At 46.3% G+C, this 25,026-nt stretch overlaps 1 protein-coding gene across 1 annotated transcript in view; it reads right to left on the bottom strand.

Moving 5' to 3' along the window:
- The window catches only part of LOC129861014 (protein bicaudal D homolog 2-like), a 98,303-nt gene that overhangs the window by 5,227 nt on the left and 68,050 nt on the right, over positions 1-25,026 (bottom strand). Inside the window, exons 3-9 of the mRNA XM_055932022.1 lie at positions 23,486-23,638; positions 22,016-22,230; positions 21,633-21,879; positions 18,741-18,998; positions 17,884-18,087; positions 17,184-17,708; positions 16,017-16,168 (exon numbers count right to left, since the gene is read on the bottom strand). Coding sequence (XP_055787997.1) covers positions 16,017-16,168; positions 17,184-17,708; positions 17,884-18,087; positions 18,741-18,998; positions 21,633-21,879; positions 22,016-22,230; positions 23,486-23,638 — 1,754 coding nt within the window. The remainder of the gene's footprint in view (positions 1-16,016; positions 16,169-17,183; positions 17,709-17,883; positions 18,088-18,740; positions 18,999-21,632; positions 21,880-22,015; positions 22,231-23,485; positions 23,639-25,026) is intronic.

Genomic DNA, 25,026 nt, shown 5'->3' with positions numbered 1-25,026 from the left:
CCCCAGTTCACCTTAGCTGAAGAAGCTCCCTTGTACACCTTCAGACTAGTCTCTAGTGCCTTCATATCCTGACCATCCCTGACCATCACAGAAACATAATCTGCATATGCTGACACTGCTATGCCTGTCACCACATCCATGCCTGTCCAGCACACTCCCTGCAGTCTCCTGCGTAGCAGTCCCAAAAAGGGCTCAATGGCTAGTGTGTATAACTGCCCAGATAGAAGGCATCCTTGTCTAATGCCCCGTCTCACCCAGACTGGCCTACTGAGCCCCCCTCCCACCTTGACCATACATGACGCCCCAGCATACAACAGCTTCACACAGGTCAAAAAACTATTCCCAAACCCAAACATCACATTAAACAGATACTCGTGGTCCACTCTATCAAAAGCCTTCTCTTGATCTAAAGAGACCAGTCCAAAGTTCACATTAGAACCTCTCGACAAGTCCAACATGTCCCTTATTAAGAACAAGTTGTCCACGATGGAGCGTCCCGGTACACAATATGTTTGGTCCTTATGTACTATCGAGTCCAAATGGGACTTCAATCTGTTAGAGAGGACCTTGGCAAATATCTTGTAGTCCGCACAGAGTAATGCCACAGGCCTCCAGTTCTTAAGTTCACACAAGTCCCCTTTTTTGGGCAGGAGAGTCAGAGCCGCCCGACGGCAGCTCATCGGCAACTCTCCTACCCCGACGCATTCACGCAACACGCAAAAGAAGTCATGTCCAATTATTCCCCAATTTTTTTTATAAAACTCCACTGGGAGTCCATTTGGGTTACGGCCTCTGCCAGTTCATGGGACAACAGAGGAATGTCCATTTCATCCCTCTGTGCCAGAGAGAGCTTAGGGAGTCCTGCGAACAAGACCTGAGCACACATAGGATCACACACTTCTGCCCTATACAACTCAGTATAAAACTCCACAGTCTGCTCGTGCATCTCCCCCACCACAGAGGTCACCTGCCCATCAGACAGCCGTAGACAATGCATACCCTTGGCTTCACCGCTCTGTCTTTCCAAACCAAAGAAGAAGGAGCTGGGTGCAGCCATCTCCTTGAGCATGGAGAACCTAGCTCTTACAAGTGCTCCCTTTGCTTTAACCTGAAAAAAAACTACCCTTTAGGGTCCACTCTGAATAAGTGGACCCTAAAGTGTCACAGAGCTTTTTCATGCGCTCGACCGAGAGAGTGCCTTTCTTGTTTACCTTTAATATTGACTACGTTATTGTCCCGGTTGAAATATGATTGATTATTTAGGCTAAAAACAACCTGAGGATTGAATATAACCATAATTTGACATGTTTATATGAACTTTACGGATACAATTTGGATTTTTTGTCTGCCTGTTTTGACTGCGTTTGAGCCTGTGGATTACTGAAGAAAACGCACGAACAAAACTGAGGTTTTTGGATATAAAGAGACTTTATCGAACAAAAGGAACATTTATTGAGTAAATGAATGTCTGCTGAGTGCAACCATATGAAGATCATCAAAGGTAAGGGATTCATTTTATCTCTATTTCTGACTTGTGTAACTCTTCTACTTGGCTGTTTACTGTTTGTAATGATTTGTCTGCTGGGCTATGTTCTCAAATAATCGTAAGGTATGCTTTCGTAAAGCATTTTTTAAATCTGACACCGTGGTTGGATTCACAAGAAGTTAATCTTTAAACCTTTGTAAAATATGTTTTGTTTTCTGAATTTTTATAATGAGTATTTCTGTGTTTGAATTTGGCGCCCAGCAGTTTCACTGGCTGTTGAAGAGGTGGGACGCTAATGTCTCACGTTCCCAAGAGAGGTTAACACTCCCACTGACACTGAATGAGGCTCTTCCCCATTTCTGTCTTTCGTAAAATTCATTGTACAGTTCCAGTCCCCGCCAACCACCAGCGTCTCCTCAGGCGCTACCTGTGAGAGTTCCTGTCTAAGGAACCCAAATAGAACCCCCCTCGCTCTCCCTGTGTTAGGCGCATACACATTTATAAAGACAAAACCCATGTTGTTAATTTCTGCTTTTACAACAAGCAGCCTACCCCTACACACCTCCTTTGAGGAGCAAAATTTTACAGACAGACTCGGTGCAAAAAAGACTGCACTAAAATTTGTCCCATGGCTCAACACACTTGCCCCTTTCCACCAGAGCCCCCAATCGACTTCATTCAACACATCACTATGTGTCTCCTGCAAAAACAACACCTGTACTTTTTTTTGTTTTACATACTCACCCAACACATTCCTCTTTCCCACATTTATATTGAGCGAGCCTACCCGAAGAGTCTCCATAAGAAGTGGGAGAAAAGCCAGCAAAGAAAGAGACCAATAGCAAAGCTCAAAAAGCCCCAGTGTTAGAAAGAAACTATACATCTAAACAGTGTCTGAAGGTAGATCCTTACGCACTGTTGTGACCCACTTCCTCAACCTAAACCGCTTCCTGGGTGAGAGGACACCATGCCCCTCATTTCTCATAGCATGTTGTACTGATCTTACAAACTTTCTCGGATCAGAAAAAAAAGCCTCAAGATTAACTTTTTTCCCCTTGGTCTCATTCAGGAACCTTGTCAGTTCTCTCAATGTGTACTTTGACCCCTTCTGCTTGACTGGCTGTCAGCTCTGGGCCCATTGAAGAGGAGTCTGAAAAAAATAACTCCTCATGCTCTTCCTCACACTCACTTTCCTCATCTCTATCTCCCATCCTGACCAGCTGCCCTTCCTCTCTGGTCAGGGCATACCCTGCAGCACCAGGCAAAGTTTCCATGGTGCCTTTGACCACACCCTTTTTCCTTTTCCGCTTGACACCCTCCTCCTCCCCTCCCCTAGTCTCTTACACTTCCCCACTATACTCTCCTCATCCATTAGCATAACCTGACTAGACCCAGCCTCATCTACACCACCCTCCATAGCATGACTAGGCCCAGCCTCCGCTACCCCACCATCTCTAGCCTGACTAGACCCAGCCTCAGCTACCCCACCATCTGACTAGACCCAGCCTCAGCTACCCCACCATCTCTAGCCTGACTAGACCCAGCCTCAGCTACCCCACCATCTCTAGCCTGACTAGACCCAGCCTCAGCTATCCCACCATCCATAGCATGGCTAGACCCAGCCTCAGCTACCCCACCATCTCAAGCCTGACGAGGGCCAGCCTCATCTACACCACCATCTCTTGCATGACTACGCCTAGCCTCATCTACACCACCATCCCTGGCATGACTAGGCCCAGCCTCTGCTGTCTGCATCTCATTAACCCCTGCACGTTGACTTCGATTTCCCCCACTGGCGCTTGTACCCTCACCTTGTCTATGGCCTTTATGTGGGCACGCAAAGCTCTTATGCCCCAAATCCCTACACTCAAAACACCATAGACTATCTGTGCTGGCAAACCCTACATAGAGCCCCTCCCATGCTTCACTTTAAAATGCACATTTAGCTGTTGCTCATTGTTATTCAGAAACATAAACACTTGCCTCCGGAACGAAACAACGTGCTGAACGGCATCTGTCTGAAAACCTGCCGACACGAAAACCACTAGCAAACTTACCAAAACCACTCAGCTCTTTCCTGATTTGATCATCCGTAATAAACGGAGGCAAATTTGCAACTACCACTCTTGTCGAAGGGGTAGAGAGGTGAAATTGGAACCAACACACCCCTTACAAATATTCCACTAGCAATTAGCCTACCAACCAAATTTGCTCTTTTCATGAACACAACCACAGCTTTGTTCATTCTAGAAGCAGAATGTATAAATTCAGCTCCTACCTGTTCACCGACCGTGAGCAGAACCTCCTCCACCTTAACTCCATTCTCAGGAACACACCTGAATCCATGCCGTATCGACAGCGTCTCCTCCGCGCTAGGCTGAGAAGCCATCGCGCACACCACACCTTCCAAACCCCAGGAAACTTACTCTGTCCTCTTCCACCCTAACTTTGAAAAAACTGTGGATACCGCTAAAACAAATATTGCATTAACCATCCACAACAAACACTCAAACTCCGAAAAACTCCCAGCATGCACTGCAAGAGAGAGAGAGAGGAGGACACAGGGGAGAGAGAGAGAGAGATAGGGAGAGAGAGATAGGGAGAGCGAGAGAAAGGAGGAAATGGGGGGGAGAGGGAAACGGGGGAGAGAGAGGGATAGGGAGAGAGAGAGAGAGAGCGAGATGGGAGACAGAGGGATATGGAGAGAGAGAGAGAGAGAGAGAGAGGGATGGGAGGAGAGATAGAGAGTGATAGGGGGAGAGAAGGAGAGGGATAGAGAGAGAGCGAGATCACATTAGAATCAGGCATTGGTCTCCAAAGTAAGTGATATTCCAGTCTTTGAACTTGAACACCAGAGATGACAATTGTGATATTTTCATTGGCCATCCAGTAGGTGGCAGTAGCAACCTGCACTGTAAACAGCCAAAGGTACAGTGTTGCAGGGACTTTGTCTGTATGGTTCACTGGTAGTGATATAGTCATATAGTCAATTCAGACTATTCATATTGTTTGTGGCCATTTCTGAAAGATTTCACTGCCCTTTGAGCCCTCTGAATACCAATGCAAGAAACACGTATTGACCTATATTCGCCTTGACCTTTGACCTACGTCTCCAGTGCCTGTCTTCACCACCAGATAGAGCCCTTAAGGTGTCTACCAGAACCTTGAAGTCTACCACACTGTCATTTCACCAGACTATCTCTCCATCTCCCCAAGCAACTAAACTGTCGTCATCCTGTAAGAACAACAAGAACTCCTTTCACCCCCACAAGACCTCACTGAGACAATAGAGAATGTAGAGATGTATTTACTATTCACAGCCCCCCCCCCCCCCCCCCCCCCTTCACCAAACGGTACACTGTTCACGGTACACTGTTCATCTCAAGGCCCAGCTACACATGACTCACTTTGTGCTGCTAATATCCAAACACAGTATGGTAATATATGCAGAGTTTATTAGCCTAACATACAGCCCATTTGAATATGTTCCCGGTTTTCATGTGGTATATGCTGATGAGGACTAAAAACTCTATGGTTGTGATTAACATTCATTCTGAATGCAGCTCTACCGTGTGCCTCAGTTTGTCTGTCTGCATGACAATATGAGGAGTCTGAGCACGGAGTGAGTTTATAATAGATCACGCACAAAGGAGGAAATGTCCCTCCTGCATCACCTAAGGAGTGGGCTAAGGGAGAGAGAGAAGAAGAAGGGAGAGGGAGAAAACGAGAGAGGTGCAAGGGATGGAGAGGTGCAAGACTGGAAGAGATACAGTTGAAGTCGGAAGTTTACATACACTTAGGTTGGAGTCATTAAAACATGTTTTTCAACCACTCCATGAATTTCTTGTTAACAAACTATAGCTTTGGTAAGTCGGTTAGGACATCTACTTTGTGCATGACACAAGTCATTTTTCCAAAAATTGTTTACAGACAGATTATTTCACTTATAATTCACTGTATCACAATTCCAATGGGTCAGAAGTTTACATATACTAAGTTAACTGTGCCTTTAAACAGCTTGGAAAATTCCAGAAAATGATGTCATGGCTTTAGAAGCTTCTGATTTACATCATTTGAGTCATTTGGAGGTGTACCTGTGGATGTATTTCAAGGCCTACCATCAAACTCAGTGCCTCTTTGCTTGACATCATGGGAAAATCAGCCAAGACCTCAGAAAAACAATTGTAGACCTCCACAAGTCTGGTTCATCCTTGGGAGCAATTTCCAAACGCCTGAAGGTACCACGTTCATCTGTACAAACAATAGTACACATGTATAAACACCATGGGACCACGCAGCTGTCATACCGCTCAGGAAGCAGACGCATTCTGTCTCCTAAAGATGAACGTACTTTGGTGCGAAAAGTGCAAATCAATCCCAGAACAACAGCAAAGGACCTTGTGAAGATGCTGGAGGAAACCGGTACAAAGGTATCTATAGCCACAGTAAAACGAGTCCTATATCGACATAACCTGAAAGACCGCTCAGCAACGAAGAAGCCACTGCTCCAAAACCGCCATAAAAAAGCCAGACTACGGTTTGCAACTGCACATGGGGACAAAGATCATACTAATTGTAGAAATGTCCTCTGGTCTGATGAAACAAAAATAGAACTGTTTGGTCATTATGACCATCATTATGTTTGGAGGATAAAGGGGGAGGCTTGCAAGCTGAAATACACCATCCCAAAAATAAATCACAGGGGTGGCAGCATCATGTTGTGGGGGTGCTTTGCTGCAGGAGGGACTGGTGCACTTCGCCAAAATAGATGGCATCATGAGGGAGAACAATTATGTGGATATATTTAAGCAACATCTCAAGACATCAGTCAGGAAGTTAAAGCTTGGTAGCAAATGGGTCTTCCAAATGGACAATGACCCCAAGCATACTTCCAAAGTTGTGGCAAAATGGCTTAAGGACAACAAAGTAAAGGTATTGGAGTGGCCATCACAAAGCCCTGACCACAATCTCATAGAAAATTTGTGGGCAGAACTGAAAAAGCATGTGCAAGCAAGGAGGCCTACAAACCTGACTCACTTATAGCAGCTCGGACAGGAGGAATGGGCCAAAATTCACCCAACTTTTTGTGGGAAGCTTGTGGAAGGCTAACCGAAACGTTTAACCCAAGTTAAACAATTTAAAGGCAATGCTGCCAAATACTAATTGAGTGTATGTGAACTTCTGACCCACTGGGAATGTGATGAAAAAAATAAAAGCTGAAATAAATCATTCTCTCTACTATTATTCTGTCAATTCACATTCTTAAAATAAAGTGGTGATCCTAACTGACCTAAGACAGGGAATTTTTACTAGGATTAAATGTCAGGAATTGTGAAAAACTGAGTTTAAATGTATTTGGCTAAGGTGTATGTAAACTTCCGACTTCAAATGTACTTCTGAGCTCACAGACCTAGATTTACTGTCCTCTCGCTATCTCTGATGCTTCTTTTATATTAATCTGTCTTCACCTTTTCTCTAGCGTCAATGTAATATAACATGCAATCTCTCACATTAGTGGGAAATAGCCCAAGATATGAACTACTCTTCTTTTGCCTTTCTCTCCTTCGCTCTTTCTATCTCGTGCTGTGATGCTAATTCTACCCTTTCTATACCGTTGTGATCTGGTGTGTGTGGATGTGAGTGTGTTAGAGCCAGGCAGGTGTGAAAAACTAGGTCATGCTGCCCAGAATGTAGAGGCAGGGGCTCATATCACTGTCTCTAATCTGCTCAACCCCTCCTCTCTCATTATTACTCATTATGCCATTTTCTCTTTTACACTCTCTCTCCTTTCCCTGCATCCTCATATTACATCTCTCCATCATCTCTCTGTCATCCCCTCCTTCATTTATCATCCTTCCTTCATCCTTTCTCTTATTTCCTCTTCTCTCCCTCCCCCTGCCTTTCTCTAGCCTTCTATCAAACTCCTCTATTCTCGCTACCTGCTGTCACTTTTTTCTCTCCCTTTTCTCTCTCTCTCAGTCCCATTTCAATGCTGCTGACACAGCTATCTGTGATGACATTGACATTCCCCAGTAATGATGTTAGCCACACCTCTGCAGAGATATCTGCGTCCTGCCTTCCACCCCAGCTGTCCTTTAGCCTGACTCACATTGGCACCAAAGAAATGGCATCTCAAAGCACTCCCTCAATCCTGCCCGCAGGTCTCCACACATCCTGCAATTAGAACACTCCCTGGCACTGAATTCTATCCAAGGAATTCCAGGTTACTCTGAATGTAAACCATGCGACAAAAAACCCTGCCTGTTCGATCTGCCAGATTGGTATGTTTTCCTCTACAATTCCAAGTGTCAATAACAATCTATAAAACGACAACACGACAACCATGTTGCTGAGGTCTGTTGTAGTTTTTACCATTGCCCCAGTCAATGCCTGAAAGCCTCTTCTTATTGTTCACATAAGACCTCATTTTGTTATTGAGTCTCTCACTATTGGCCCGTTGAGGTGTTGTGTTATTGCACATGGGCACTCCTCTCTTCCCCCATATACACAAACACAGCCCCCCCCCCCCCCCCCCCCCCCCCCTTGTGGGCTTGCAGTCTGATTCCCAGTGGGATACACACCCAGACAATAGGGATCAGTGCAGTTTAATTTGACCCAGTGTGAGATGGTGAATGGGGGTGAGGGGGGCTCCCAGGAGACGCAGTGCCCTTTAAGATGGACTAGCCATGCTGGGGAGAGGGTGTAAGAGGGCGTGGGTTTTCCCGGGAAAAAATACAGGGTTCCATTCTGGGGATGAGGAGTTACAATGGGGCCCTTCTTGGCCTGATAGAGAGGGGTGGCGGGCCACAATGGCCCTGGGTGTCTGGGGGGCGGCTGGCCCTTTGTAGAACAACAGTCTCCACATTCAGAGTAGTGAGGAACAGAGACTCCACGTCTCAGATGATCTATAGAAGCCAGGGGTAACGAAAACACACACACAGGCTCACTGCACACACACATATGTGCACAGAGTATACACATGTGCATGGAATTCACTCATATCCACACCCACACACACGCGCTGAATGAAATATGACGAGGCGTTCATGGGGACGGTATGGACTACACAGACAGACGCACACGCTCTAAACATACTGACAAATGCGGTGCAGGCACACAGCACTACAGCTCATTTGTTTGTCACATGGACTATGTACTCAGACCAACACACTCCCCTCAGCTGTTCTCTGGCTATGTGGGAATAGAAAAGGGGGGATAGAGAGAAGGAATAACATAACCAACAATGAAATTAAGAACAAGATGGAAATCAGAGGAAGACAAAGATATACTGAACAAAAAATATAAACGCAACATGCAACAATTTAAAATATTTTACTGAGTTACAGATCATATAAGGAAATCAGTCAATTGAAATAAATTAATTAGGGCCTAATCTATGGATTTTTGGGGGGCAGGGGCGCAGCCATGGGTGGGCATAGGCCCACCCACTTGGGAGCTAGGTCCCACAAATGGGGAGCCAGGCCCAGGCCCAGGCCCAGCCAATCAGAATTAGTTTTCCCCCACAAAAGGGCTTTATTACAGACAGAAACACAGAGACTTCATTGAGTGTATGTGAACTTCTGACCCACTGGGAATGTGATGAAAAAATATGATGAAAAAAAGTTTCATCAGAGTTTCATCAGCTGTCCGGGTGGCTGGTCTCAGACGATCCTGCAGGTGAAGAAGCTGGATGTGGAGGACCTGGGCTGGCGTAGTTACACGTGGTCTGCGGTTGTGAGTCCGGTTGGACGTACTGCCAAATTCTCAAAAATGACATTGGAGGCGGCTTATTGTAGAGAAATTAACATTAAATCCTCCGGCAACAGCTCTGGTGGACATTCCTGCAGTCAGCATTGATACATCTGTGCCATTGTAAAACTGCACATTTTAGAGTGGCCTTTTATTGTCCCCAGTACAAGGTGCAGCTGTGTAATGATCATGCTGTTTAATCAACTTCTTGATATGACACACCTGTCAGGTGGATGGATTATCTTGGCAAAGAAGAACGTCTCACTAACAGGGATGTAAACAAATTTGTGCACAACATTTCAGAGAAATGTGCTTTTTGTATGTAAGGAAAATGTTGGGGATCTTTCATTTCAGATCATGACACATGGGACCAACACTTTACATGTAGCTAATTAAAATGCCTTTCGTATGACATGTTCAGTGGAAACAAAGATTAAAAATGCTGACGCGTTTCGGCAACACGTTTCGGCTGCATGGCCTTCGTCAGGGAGTACCCCCTTATGAAGGCCATGTAGCAGAACATGCCATACAAATAAAGTCATTTTATTTCATTATATAAAGAGTGCCTTGGTCCTCCTTTTTTTTGATGATCAATTTGTCCCTTTTACCAAAGAGCACCTCTGTCTACCAAAACCTACTATTGTGTACCGTACCTTCTGTCTACCAAAACCTACTATTGTGTACCTTAGCACCTTCTGTCTACCAAAACCTACTATTTTGTACCGTACCTTCTGTCTACCAAAACCTACTATTGTGTACCTTAATACCCTCTGTCTACCAAAACCTACTATTGTGTACCTTAGTACCTTCTGTCTACCAAAACCTACTATTGTGTACCTTAGCACCTTCTGTCTACCAAAATCTACTATTGTGAACCTTAGTACCTTCTGTCTACCAAAACCTACTATTGTGTACCTTAGTACCTTCTGTCTACCAAAACCTACTATTGTGTACCTTAGTACCTTCTGTCTACCAAAACCTACTATTGTGTACCTTAGCACCTTCTGTCTACCAAAACCTACTATTGTGTACAGTATCTTAGCACCGCTTCCCTTCCTCCTTTTTTCTACACTTTACATGTACCGTTTATATTTTTGTTAAGTATAGAATGAGAGTGTGTGCTTGTATGATTTAACTGCAGGTGCTGGTCTGATCATTAGTCTTGCCTTGTGTGTATAGCGCTGAGGGCTGCTGAGAGCAGGCATGTCCAGACATGTCTTAGGAATGTAAGAGCCAGGGTCTTACTGTAAACTGATACCACAGCTCGCACACACTCGCACAAACACACACACATTGGGAGCTTGCATTATACAAAAGGGTCTCACAAAGACTTGCACATTTATTCAGTCTCACTCCCTCACTCTGTTCACTCTAACCCCCTCACTCTGTTCACTCTAACCCCCTCACTCTGTTCACTCTAACCCCCTCACTCTGTTCACTCTAACCCCCTCACTCTGTTCACTCTAACTCCTTCACTCTGAGGCCACACACTCCAAACTGAGGTAGTCCACTGAAAGTCTCAGAAATCCAAAAATCTACCTTTAACTCGACAGAGTATGTCAAAAATGCAATTTTCATGAGAAAGACTCAAATTAAGTCCCTGTAGAGAAGCTAAAATGAAAGACCCCTCCATCCCTCTCTCCCTCTAGGATGTGTTGCTGTGAAGATGGAGGACGGATGAGGAGATGGAGGGAAGAAAAGGGGGGAGTGTGGGAAACGTGGGTCAGTCGTGGCCATCTGCCTCTTAAAGTTTCTCAAAGAGGCCTCCACCCCTTCTCCTCCTGCCCCACCATCATTCTATAGGGCTAAATTAGCAGGCCCCAGACAGTATAGTGACTGAGCACCACCACCAATATCCAGGCTGAACACAGCCCTGAACACCACCACCACTAATATCCAGGCTGAACACAGCCCCAAACACCACCACCACCAATACCCAGGCTGAACACAGCCCCGAACACCACCACCACCAATACCCAGGCTGAACACAGCCCCGAACACCACCACCACCAATACCCAGGCTGAACACAGCCCTGAACACTACCACCACCAATACCCAGGCGGAACACAGCTCCGAACACCACCACCACCAATACCCAGGCTGAACACAGCCCTGAACACCACCACCAATACCCAGGCTGAACACAGCTCTGAACACCACCACCACCACCAATACCCAGGCTGAACACAGCTCTGAACACCACCACCACCACCACCAATACCCAGGCTGAACACAGCCCTGAACACCACCACCACCAATACCCAGGCTGAACACAGCCCCGAACACCACCACCACCAATACCCAGGCTGAACACAGCTCTGAACACCACCACCACCAATATCCAGGCTGAACACAGCTCTGAACACCACCACCACCAATACCCAGGCTGAACACAGCCCTGAACACCACCACCACCAATACCCAGGCTGAACACAGCCCTGAACACAACCACCACCAATACCCAGGCTGAACACAGCCCTGAACACAACCACCACCAATACCCAGGCTGAACACAGCTCTGAACACCACCACCACCAATACCCAGGCTGAACACAGCTCTGAACACCACCACCACCACCAATACCCAGGCTGAACACAGCTCTGAACACCACCACCACCAATACCCAGGCTGAACACAGCCCTAAACACAGCCCCACCAATACCCAGGCTGAACACAGCCCTGAACACCACCACCACCAATACCCAGGCTGAACACAGCCCCGAACACCACCACCACCAATATCCAGGCTGAACACAGCTCTGAACACCACCACCACCAATACCCAGGCTGAACACAGCCCTGAACACCACCACCACCAATACCCAGGCTGAACACAGCCCTGAACACCACCACCACCAATACCCAGGCTGAACACAGCCCTGAACACCACCACCAATACCCAGGCTGAACACAGCCCTGAACACCACCACCACCAATACCCAGGCTGAACACAGCCCTGAACACCACCACCACCAATACCCAGGCTGAACACAGCCCTGAACACCACCACCACCAATACCCAGGCTGAACACAGCCCTAAACACAGCCCCACCAATACCCAGGCTGAACACAGCCCTGAACACCACCACCACCAATACCCAGGCTGAACACAGCCCTGAACACCACCACCACCAATACCCAGGCTGAACACAGCCCCGAACACCACCACCACCAATACCCAGGCTGAACACAGCTCTGAACACCACCACCACCAATATCCAGGCTGAACACAGCTCTGAACACCACCACCACCAATACCCAGGCTGAACACAGCCCTGAACACCACCACCACCAATACCCAGGCTGAACACAGCCCTGAACACAACCACCACCAATACCCAGGCTGAACACAGCCCTGAACACAACCACCACCAATACCCAGGCTGAACACAGCTCTGAACACCACCACCACCAATACCCAGGCTGAACACAGCTCTGAACACCACCACCACCACCAATACCCAGGCTGAACACAGCTCTGAACACCACCACCACCAATACCCAGGCTGAACACAGCCCTAAACACAGCCCCACCAATACCCAGGCTGAACACAGCCCTGAACACCACCACCACCAATACCCAGGCTGAACACAGCCCCGAACACCACCACCACCAATACCCAGGCTGAACACAGCTCTGAACACCACCACCACCAATACCCAGGCTGAACACAGCCCTGAACACCACCACCACCAATACCCAGGCTGAACACAGCCCTGAACACCACCACCACCAATACCCAGGCTGAACACAGCCCTGAACACCACCACCAATACCCAGGCTGAACACAGCCCTGAACACCACCACCACCAATACCCAGGCTGAACACAGCCCTGAACACCACCACCACCAATACCCAGGCTGAACACAGCCCTGAACACCACCACCACCAATACCCAGGCTGAACACAGCTCCGAACACCACCACCACCAATACCCAGGCTGAACACAGCCCTAAACACAGCCCCACCAATACCCAGGCTGAACACAGCCCTGAACACCACCACCACCAATACCCAGGCTGAACACAGCCCTGAACACCACCACCACCAATACCCAGGCTGAACACAGCCCTGAACACCACCACCACCAATACCCAGGCTGAACACAGCCCCACCAATACCCAGGCTGAACACAGAACCGAACATACTGAGGCCGCGTCCGAAATGGCTCCCTATTCCCTATAGTGCACTATATAGGGAATAACAAAAACAATCACCATACAAGGTTAAGACTGAGGGCAAGGCTAAGGGCCAATTTCATGAGGCCCCCAGAGCAGAGCTGAGCTATGTTATGTTTGGTTTAGTTATGTTGTGTTATCAGCATCTTCAGTCTCTTACAACAGCATAGGAGGACAAGGATGGAGACCAGGGAAATAAACATTTAACATGCCCCTCTCTGGTGCTGCTCTTTTCCTCTGTATCATACAGTATCTAACACCCTCGTTCTGCTACTAATAGCCACTACCTCTTAACGGCCACTAGGTTCCAAACCCCTGATTGTTCAGTGCCAGCAGAGAGGTAGAGGCGAAGCGAGAGGGTCCACGTCAAAATACAATGATAAGCAGACCGATAAGTAGACCGCCTGCCTTCCTGCCTTTGGGACAACGACTCACATTGTTAGGATGGAGACAAGACCATCTCGTCATTACATACAGTATCTCTGCTTCTAGCTATTCTAAGCACAATGTCAGTTATTTTCTAAATGGCTGCCTCTGAGGTGCTCAGTGAGAGCTGAATTCCTCTCATGTCTTCAGAGGGGTGGTTTAACACCTGTATCATCAGACCATCTGGCCCTGCATTGCACCAAATCGTTATGACAACAGAAACAAATATTTACAGAGGAAGACAGTTTTCTCCACCATGCTAATCGATTAGCTACTGCAGCTATATAGAGTTTCTCCCTAACACCAGCTAATGGACTGGTAGTGAAGATATAGCATTACCCTACTTTAAAGATGAGGGGTGCTGACTACACACTCTCTGTGGATGGCGCAGCCCTCCTCTCCTCTCTCCTCTACTTTCAGCACAGCGTGACATGAGCTTTGCTGTAAGCTGGGGAGTCTTAAAGACAGAGAGAGACTGCCTCAGAGTCGCCATCTGGTCCAGGGAGGTTTGCAGGAGAAGAGGGGAGATCAGAGCAAAAAAAGTACCACAATAATGTGCAGTACATGAATATACTGTACACATGTGTAACGATACTCATAGTCATTGTCACACCCATCCACCCAAAACATAGAACCCCCACCACACACACACACACACACACACACACACACACACACACACACACACACACACACACACACACACACACACACACACACACACACACACACACACACACACACACACTCCTTCAGGAGGAAGACTACTGTACGGTAAGAATACGTTGAGTCTACGTTGAGACTGTAGTGCAGTACAGTGTATCTGAGGTAGTAATCCAGTCTAGACTGAGGTAGGGATTATAAGGGTAACCCTTTGGCCTGCTTCTTATGGGAATCAGCATACTTAGCCAACAAGGGGTTTTAACGTAGCCCCATCATCTGATACACTTGGTCAAAAACACTGCTTCTCCGTCATAGCATTATTATCATACAGATTAGAGATGTGTCCATCTTATGGCCATCCTCCACTGGCCCAGATTCACAGAGAAAAACAACACTCCTATTAAACCTGTGTGATATTAAAAGTATGTTATGGACACGTCGTTACCATATGGTAAATAGGGCGTGTGCTGTTAAACAGAGATTGACCTTGTTGTGAGTGTAGTGTTAGGATGGTGTCTCTGTGGTGTTAGGATGGTGTCTCTGTGGTGTTAGGATGGTGTCTCTGTGGTGTTACTGGTAGGTTAACTTATTAAAAGTGGCCAGATGGACAGGTGTTTTGGACAATCAATCTTTCCATTTAATCTCATGGCAAAAGCTTTTTAAAACATGAACATGCTAAATACATGATATGTACACTACCGTTCAAAAGTTTGGAGTCAAAGAGTTTTCCTTGTTTTTGAAAGAAAAGCACATTTTTTTGCCCATTGAAATAACCTCAAATTTATCAGAAATACAGTGTAGACATTTTTAATGTTGTAAATGGCTATTGTAGTTGGAAATGACACATTCTTAATGGAATATCTACATAGGCGTACAGAGCCCCATTATCAGCAACCATCACTCCTGTGTTCCAATGGCACGTTGTGTTAGCTAATACAAGTTTAACCTTTTAAAAGGCTATTTGATTATTAGAAAAACGTTTTGCAATTATGTTAGCACAGCTAAAAACTGTTGTTCTGATTAAAGAAGCAATTAAACTGGCCTTCTTTAGACTAGTTGAGTATCTGGAGCATCAGCATTTGTTGGTTCAATTACAGGCTCAAAATGCTAGAGCCAGTTTGTGCTGCAGTACACAGCGTTGTGCGAGATGTTCAGTTTCTTGGCAATTTCTTGCATGGAACAGCCTTCATTTCTCAGAACAAGAATAGACTGACGAGTTTCAGAAGAATGTTCATTGTTTCTGGCCATTTTGAGTCTTGTAGTGTGGCAAACATAAAGAATACATAAAGTCTCAAGCCTGATCTCATGTGCACAGATGAATCTGTTACCGTTGTATATAGAGAGAGCATATGTAAATATCTGTTCTTCTACGTAAGCATCGTTGACTACTCTCTTACTGTGTGGCCAAGGAGCGAGATAACTTGTTTTTAACGTAAGTTTTAAACTAGGAGTGTGATAGTGTGTTCCTAATGTGTTTTAAACAGGAAGTGTGATAGCGTATTCCTCTTACCGTGTGGCAAACATGGCCCTGAGTGAGGAGAAGGTGGCGGCGTCCTCCTTCAGGGCCTTGAGTTCATTCCTCAGCTTCATCATGGTCTCCGTCACCATGGCCTTCTCGTTCTCATACTTACTCTTCAGGTTGGCCAGCGCCACCTCAGCCGTCTGCAGGGGGGACACAACACAACAACGGGTCAGACCAACTGCAATAGGTCATTTTGAGTCTTGTTCCTGCAGATTTATGTCATTATAGTTCGTTTTAGTGCTGTGACCTCTGAAGGTTTACTTGCACAGCAGTTCATTGGGGAGCTGGCTGGATTTAAAGACTACAAGTCTGTCTTTTTAAGACAGGCTTTCATCTGAGAGTCTTTCCACAGGTTCAGGAGCTGAGGAACACACCGTCTTCAAAGAGCTGACACCAACTCCAGACTTCTTCTTTTCAGAAGAAACATCAATGTGTTGAAAATCCCAAATTATTTGCATAGTCAACTTACACACAGCTCTGACACACACACTTATCCCACCAGACATGCCACTAGGGGTCTTTTCATAGTTCCCAAATCCAGAACAAATTCAAGAAAAGTACAGTAATATATAGAGCCCTTACTGCATGGAACTTCCTTCCATCTCAAATTGCTGAAATAAACAGCAAACCTGGTTTCAAAAACCAGATAAAGCAACACCTCACCGCACAACGCCTCTCCCCTATTTGACCTAGATAGTTTGTGTGTATGTACTGATATGTAGGCTACGTGTGCCTTTTTAAAAATGTATGTCGTTCTGTCCGTGAGCTGTTCTTGTCTAATGATGTTCTGTATTATGTCATTCTGTATTATGTTTCATGTGGACCCCAGGAAGAGTAGCTGCTGCTTTTGCAACAAATAATGGGGATCCTAATAAAATACCAAATACCAGCAACTGGACACACACAGACTGGGGCTCTGGGCTGGCAGGATGTGTCTGCTTTAGAGAGCATTCATCTTTTCCTAACTCTATCACATGAACATAAACCCACAGCCACCAGCTGTCTCTACATGGGGTTTTGTTATGACTTTTAGCTGCAGTGCATTTGCTGTGACAGCTGAACATGCTTCAGACAGCCACCTCCCTGCCTCAGTCTCCTGACTTTGATTATTAGGGGAGGGGAGTGAGATACAAACAGAGAGATTCAGTATCTGACCTGTTTGTTGGCTTTGAGCACGGTCCTCAGGGTGGCGATCTGCTCCCTCTTGGTGCTGAGGAGGGACTTGAGTTTGAGGATCTCCCCCATGCAGGCCTCCTTGTCCTTATCAGCCACTGTGCCTAGCTCCAGAGAGGCCATCCTCTGACGGGACAGCTCTGTGGTGCGGTCCACCGCCAGCTGGAGGTGCTTGATCTGGTCCCGGATGATGGCCACCAGGTTGTACACGTTCATTGGCTCCCGGGGCGAGGGGGGAGAGGAGACAGGGGACAGGGCGCTGTCGGCAGCGTCGGGGACGGGAAACAGGCCCTTAGTGAGCAGTATGGGGGAGCGGCGTCCGCGACCCTCAGGGCTGGTGCGCCCGCCCTTGCCCTGCTTGTAGAAGTCGAGCATGACGCGGTTGGGAGTCTGGTTGTTGCACATGCACACGTGGTTGTAGAGTGTGGCCAGCTCCTCGCTGAAGGTGACCAGCTCGTCCTGCGCCACGCTCAGGCTGCCCTGGGACTCGCCTGCCACGTCACTCACCTTTACAGATAGAAAGAGACACACTTTATCAATTAATAAACCAGTCATTAGTGAGAAATCTGGTTTGCAAGTATGAGAAAAAAATATACACACAATTCATACACAGAGAAAAGTTTTTTAAAAATCTACTACAGATTTCACCAATATAACACAAAAAGAAAAATATTTTTCTCACCTTGCGCAGCTCCTTCTCCAGCCTGGCCTTCTCCTGTTTCTCCACGTGGCTGGTCTTCTCCAGAGAGGCCAGCTTCTCTCCAAGGGCTGTGACATGAGTCTCCAGACGGCCTCGCTCCTCCTCGTAGTGTGACTGACAGGACTGGTACTCTGCCTTCAGGGTTTTCAGCTCCTCCTTTAGCTCACCTGCCTCCGACATTGCAACCTGAGCCCATCAGAGGCAGAGTTTCAGGAATAGCTTCAACATCTCTCTCTGTGTGTGTGTGTGTGTGTGTGTGTGTGTGTGTGTGTGTGTGTGTGTGTGTGTGTGTGTGTGTGTGTGTGTGTGTGTGTGTGTGTGTGTGTGTGTGTGTGTGTGTGTGTGTGTGTGTGTGTGTGTGTGTGTGTGTGTGTGTGTGTGTGTGTGTGTGTGTGTGTGTGTGTGTGTGTATTGTTTTACTATCTTTGTGGGGACCAAAATTCCTCACAATGATAGTCAAACAAGGACAATTCATTTAGCCGGTCCCCACAAGGAAAAGGGCTATTTTAGGCTTAGAACTTGTTTTTTAAATTTATTTTACTAGGCAAGTCAGTTAAGAACAAATTCTTATTTTCAATGACGGCCTAGGAACAATGGGTTAACTGCCTTGTTCAGGGGCAGAACAACAGATTTTTACCTTGTCAGCTCAGGGTTTTGAAATGGCAACCTTTTGGTTACTAGTCCAACGCTCTAACCACTAGGCTACCCTGCCGCCCCGGGTTAGGGGTTAGGTTTAGGGAAAATAGGATTTTGAATGGGAATCAATTGTTTGGTCCCTACAAGGATAGTAAAACAAGTGTGTGCATACAGTATATGTGTGTGTATACATGTTCAATTACCTTGTACTTGCACTCCAGGATCTCGGGTCCGTTGATGTCCACCTCGTAGTAGTCCCCGTCCTCGTTGCTGTCGCGCTCCTTCTCATTGTCCAGGGCTGACTGGCGCTCCTTGCTGGCCTGTAGCCTCCGAATGGCGTTGAGGTTCTCGGTGAGACGGCTGACCTTGTCCTGGTGCTCCTCCAGGGCCCCGTGGGCCTGCTCCAACTGCTTCTGGGAGTCTTGCAGCGTGGACACCAGAGACACCTTCTCACGCTCCATCTAAATGGGGGAGACAGAACATAAGACAGATTTATTAAGTTGGTAAGGCAAGTGTCTGGACAGAAAAGTGACTGAGACAATTGATAAACATTAGAATTCAGACATAATTATGCAGACATAATCTTCCCATTTCCTTGTGTTGCTCTATACCTCTCTGTCTCAGACTACCTAATGCAAATGAATGTCCTGAAGGATGATGGTGGCTGTTTTTCAATATAACAGATAACATCTCTGGTGGTTTGAAGGACTCACTAAGGACACTACGTATGTAACCAAAGACAGTGTGTCTCTGTGCCAATTCAGAGCCTGTGTGACCTTGGAGAAGTCTGGAATGGGTTCAACTCTGTGTTGGCAGAGGGACCAGAGCTGGGTCCATTTACACACACAAGCACTCACACAGAGTAGTGCAGGCCTCGGAGGCACCCAGCTATTTTCAGGGGCTGATGGTGAGTCAATAATAGATGAGTATCACTGTTCATCTTACTCTGTTATTCAGCTGGGATGAATATGTCTCGATGGCAGGACTCAAAAGGAGGAAATGGTTTAATAAATATCTATCTAGAATATTTAGACATGAACAGTCAGGAAAGGAACTTTTAGCTCTCAGCATACTGTATTTTTAAGTAAAGTATATACAAACTTTATTATGTGATGATTCCATACCCCGCCCCACCTTACCATACCCCACCCTCAATCTGTCCCCCTCCCTAATTTTTGTTGATGACCTTGACAAGCATCTTGGTAATGCCAAGCTTGAGGAGTGTCTTAATCAAATTATTTCCTCAGAGTAGATGTTTGGCATATTAAAGATGCCTGCTGCTTACAGCTAGGACTCATCTTCCATCCTCTAATGCAGATGGACGTGACCTAAATGTGTAAAAGGCATATGGGCCACTAGGCCTACTGTGTAAAAGGGCAACTGGTTCGCATGAGTGAGAATCATACTCCCACGGTAGCCATTTTGGATCTGATTGCACAGTGGGAGTATTGATTCTGCTGTAACTGAAGAGTAGGGTGACCTGCTGCGAGCGGATGTCTGGGATTGATTAATCGGTCTGTGATTGATAGGATGAGGAGAGAGAATGGCATCAGAGCAGTTGAATTATTGAGTAGAGTTTGGGGTTTCCCTGTTGCAATTCCGGCCAGTGGAGGAGACCCAAAGGGATTGTTGACACTATGTTGGCTTAATGCTGAACACTAAGGCCTGCTGCTGCCTCAGAAATTCAGTATCAAAGGACCGGATTGGGTTAAATGCCATGGTACTCACACCAAGGCAATGCTATGGTAACCTAGAGGCAACCTGGTGACAACCTCATTGTGATGTGTTGGGGGGGACTTGAGTCTTTTCACCCACAGGTATCCAACCAGTACACACTGGTAACCATGGAGACAGCTGTGGTATTCTGATGTTCTGACAGATGGCAGATCCACCGGTGGTGGCGCCTCATGTGTGTGGCCTCCCAGGGGTTGGGGGGGAGGGGCGTGCAGCCACTGGACACACTTGTCTGACTGACAGACCGAGTCGACCGACCGACTTCACATTCCAACAAGAGGCTTGGCTTCTATAGTAGTCAAGGAAATCGTTCTGATTCCAATGGATGGTACTGTATGTAGGCTCTAAGATCTGATGAGGCTATACAGAGATCTACAGTACATGATAGAAAAGCCCTCATCAGTATTTGCTATGTGTAAACTTAAAGTATTGGAGTTCTATGGTGTTTTATTGCTTTTGACTCTATGCTGTAATTGACTTTGATCTCCCTTTTGCTTGTCTGGACCAATGAGACTTAATGAATCAGCAAGGGATCGATTGAGCCTTCTCAACAGCTATACTATTGAATAAATATCCTTCTGGACCCTTGCGGGGGAAGATTGATGTACAGCGTTCGGGTGGGCCTTCGCTTCAGCAAACAGGAAAGGAGGGGTGCTCAACAACAATGACAAAAATCATGAGAAGGGCTTACAAAGAAACACTTCTAAAAGGACTAATTCATGGCAGAAAGCAGTTGGAGCACTCAACATGAAAGGCAGATCATTGTTTTTAGCTCACACTAATCCATTGTACAGGATGAGAACAGAATGAGAACAGGTGACTAACGTCTTCCTCAGAGTGACCGGACCATTGCACCTAGCTCCTATTTGACCACTAGGCTATAAATAGGAGCTAACTGCATTGGTCAGGTCACTCTGATGTACACCGTTATTGGATCTCAGAAGAGAATATTGATAGGATCGCCATAACTAATTTACATGTATGTTAGTGTGTGTAGACTGGGCCTTCAAATACACTGGGAAAGTGTATATTAAGTGAGTCTACACACAGTGTGCAGTCAATAGTTCATTCTTCTACTGCCCACTCCCAACAAACATTTGAATTACGAGGGTGACTGAGGGTACTGGGCACGACGAACTTAACAAATTACGACATTCCCGTAGGCTTTGAAGATATCAAATTTTGTTTTGAACATTTTAATATCAATGAGTAATTTCAAACCTTGACATTCATTCATATCATACACAGTGTAACAGATTCACTGAATGATTGAAACACTATGGTTATAGCGGCAGCAGCTGGATATTCCTGACTGTTATCCCTCTCATGCACAGTCATACTCAAATTAACTGTCTACGTACCTGCAGTAGCTGCTGTTTGAGTTTCTGGATCTCAGAGATGTTGAGTTCACTCAGCAGGTCATCTACCAGGCTGGGGACGGGGCGGAACAGGTCACCCTTCTTGGGCGTGGACGCACGGTTGTCCTCAGTGATGGCATTGGCAAGCTTGCTGAAGCCATTCTCGTAACCATGGAGAGCCTCATCATTGTTTGGTTCCGTGGCTGCGTCGTCGCTGAACTTGAGCCCATCCAGAGAGATGCTGAGGGGGCTGGGAAGAGGGATAGGACCAGAACATGATAACATGAATTTCACAGTTATTCTCATAATGCTTGTTATTATATTGTACAGGGTTTTGATGGATGAGGTGTTACATATGGAATTGGTGCATTTGATTGTGTATGTACCTGTGGTACATAGAGTCTCCTATGCTCATGTAGTGGGAGAGCTCTTTCCTCAGGGCGGCCTTCTGCTCGCACTCAGTCTTGATGGTCTCCAGGGCTTCCCCTAGCTGTCGCTCGGCGATCTCCTTCAGGCGGATTGCGTCCTCCAATTGGCTGTTCAGGAACTGGGTGTCTTCCTCCAGACGACGAATCTCGTGCTTCAGACCCTCAAACTCCACCTGTAGGGGCGGGACAGACAGGTAGGTGTTAATAAAAGCATAGAGGTGGACTTATATAGGGGAAATGGAAATAGGAAACCATACTGGTTTAATCAACTCATTTTGTCACCATAAAAAGAGGGCTTTTAAAAGTGCAAAATTGCCTTTTAAATAGGATTTGGTACTGTAGCCTACAGCCTTCTGTTTTCAAATCATGCCTTTAAATTTAACAAACATAATCCCTGGATATGCGGCATGTGAAGTGTTAGCAGTTCCCACATTAAAAAAACTATTTCGAAAAAAAATCCCCTATTTGTAAATTCTCTTATATTTTGTGTCTGGTTTAACTCTTGCCATTGGTGTGAATTAAACTCAGAGTATTTGCTTTGCAACACCGCATCTCTCTCCGTCTCTGTGGCCTAAGGAGAGGGAAAACTGGCTAGAAGTGGGGATTACCAGAAACACTACATTAAACTGTGTCACATTCAGACACGCTCCTTCTCTCTCCAGGTGCAAATAGGTCTCCACATAAAGGCTTATCTCTTTATTAAATCTGAGTGTGGTTTCTATAATCTGAATTAAATCAGTGTATTCCAGGTTGATGTGAGCAGCAGACACTGGAGAGTGCAGACAGACAGAGGTCTATGGTGTGTATACATGGACAACTGTGAGTCGCACATAGACTGGGGTGTGTGGTAGACAGTAGTGCAAAGCCTAGGTTCAGAGAGCCTGGGTTAACTGAGGCTCAAGAGCAGATTCAGCTATACGCAGTGAGGAGGGGTTCATAATGAAGTGTGAGTGGAGGAGGAGCCTACAGAAGCAAGAGAGTGCAAGTAAAGCAGTGGAGGCTGCTGAGGGGAGGACGGTGCATAAAAATGGTTGGAACGGAGCGCAAGGAATGGCATCAAACAAGGAAACCATGTGTTTAATGTATTTGATAACATTCCACCTATTCCGCGTCAGCCATTACCACAAGCCCATCCTCCCCAATTAAGGTGCCACCAACCTCCTGTGATGTAAAGATCAAATCAAATGTTATTTGTCACATGAGACAAATACAAAAGTGAAATGCTTACCGTGAAATGCTTGATGGGTTGATCTCATCTCATTTCCCTTCCCCCATCCCATCTAGCCCCACCCCATCCCTCTGTTGAGCAAAGAGACCCGTTTCTTCAGAATGATGTTCCCTTACCTAATCTCCTTACTATCCCACATCCCCATGTCCCAACCTAGCTACCCCCCCTCCTCTCCCCGGTATAGTGGTGTTGCTCTTCACCTGGGTCTGTTTGAGCCCGGAGACCTGTTTCTGTAGGGAGATGTTCTCCTCCTCCAGCTCTGTGTAGTCCTGCAGCAGACGTGCCTCCCGGAATTTATACTCTTTGATGTCATCACGCAGACGAGTCCGCTGCAGCTCCACCACTTGGATATTCTGTAGGGGTGAAGGACAGGGACAGAGGGAGAAGAGGAGGGAGGGATGGAGAGAAAGGGATAAAAAAATAGAATAAGGCTGTAACGTAACAAAATGTGGAAAAAGTCAAGGGGTCTGAATAGTTTCCGAAGGCACTGTATGTTAGACTTGAGTAGAGTAGCCTACATGTATTGACACATAAAGATGTCGGAGCAGCTCGATGTAGTACAGATGTTAGCATGTGTTATCAATACCTGACAGATTAACATGCTTACTGTAATACAGATACAGCTGAATGCAGCATCTCCCAACTTGCAGTGAGCTTGGCCTTGATTCCATTAATCACTTGAAGGTAAGAATGTAACGAGGGAAGAGAGGAGAGAGAGAACTCAGAGATAACTCCCTGTTCCCCTCCTCCGATGACAGGCTGACAGGCTCAAAGCCAACAGGATCAGATACTGTAAGCCCTGCAGAGCAGCCAGCCTGTGTCCTCATCGTCTCTCTCTGTCCCCCTGTCTGTCCTCCTTCATACCCCTTCCTTCCCCTCTGTTGGCCTCGAATACCTCCCCTACAACCCCTTAAACCTTCCCCCATCACTACCCATCCCAGCCAGTCGCCCCTTCGCTTACAAATGCAGGAAACCTAAGTCTGAAGGTTAGGCTACGTAAAAGCTCTACAGTAAGGAGATACTCAGTAAAGGCGTGTGTGTGGTGCTTGCTCTGAATGTATATGTGTGTGACTTTGAGAGCGAGCATGTGCAACCCGTTTTATGCAGTTATCAGTGTATGAATCCATTCATTTTGAGAGTGAGTTCAGCCATGCAGTGGGGTCTCTTTGATTATGCGTGCATGTGTGTAGCGTGACACACAACCTCTAATCCATTCAGGTGACCGAGTTAAGGTGAAAAAGGACTGTCCCTCAACACACACGTCACTCCAGTCACAAATCAGAGGGTCACTATCTTTAAGAACAGGTGCTGAGGGAGTATGTGTGCGTGTGTGGGAAAGTTTGAAATGCATTCTACGAAAACATCTCAGTAATTTGACTCATCAGTTTAACCAATTGAATCAATTTAACCAATTTAATCAACCAATTTGTCTTTATTACTCTCCATTACCCATCTAATAGGACTTACTATGCAATTACTATCTTAGCTTGCAGATACCATTATATCTGTAAAAAAATGTGTTTCCACCGTTAGCATGTTTTCAGAGCGATGCTAAATCCCAGTTGAAGGAAGTACATGCTCCTCATTATCTCTGTGTAATAATTAATCACTAAGCTCATAGCCCGATTGATGTTGTTGGTTGGATGAAGACTCATGAATATTCATGAGGTTGTGTGCATGTATAATGAGCGTGGGCATAGTCTATCCTGCCTGTGTGAAAATCCTGGTATTGGTGCATTGA

Source organism: Salvelinus fontinalis, chromosome 8 (assembly GCF_029448725.1).
Source record: "Salvelinus fontinalis isolate EN_2023a chromosome 8, ASM2944872v1, whole genome shotgun sequence".
In the NCBI taxonomy this organism is placed as follows: domain Eukaryota; kingdom Metazoa; phylum Chordata; class Actinopteri; order Salmoniformes; family Salmonidae; genus Salvelinus; species Salvelinus fontinalis.
This window is presented reverse-complemented; position numbering and strand designations above follow the sequence as displayed.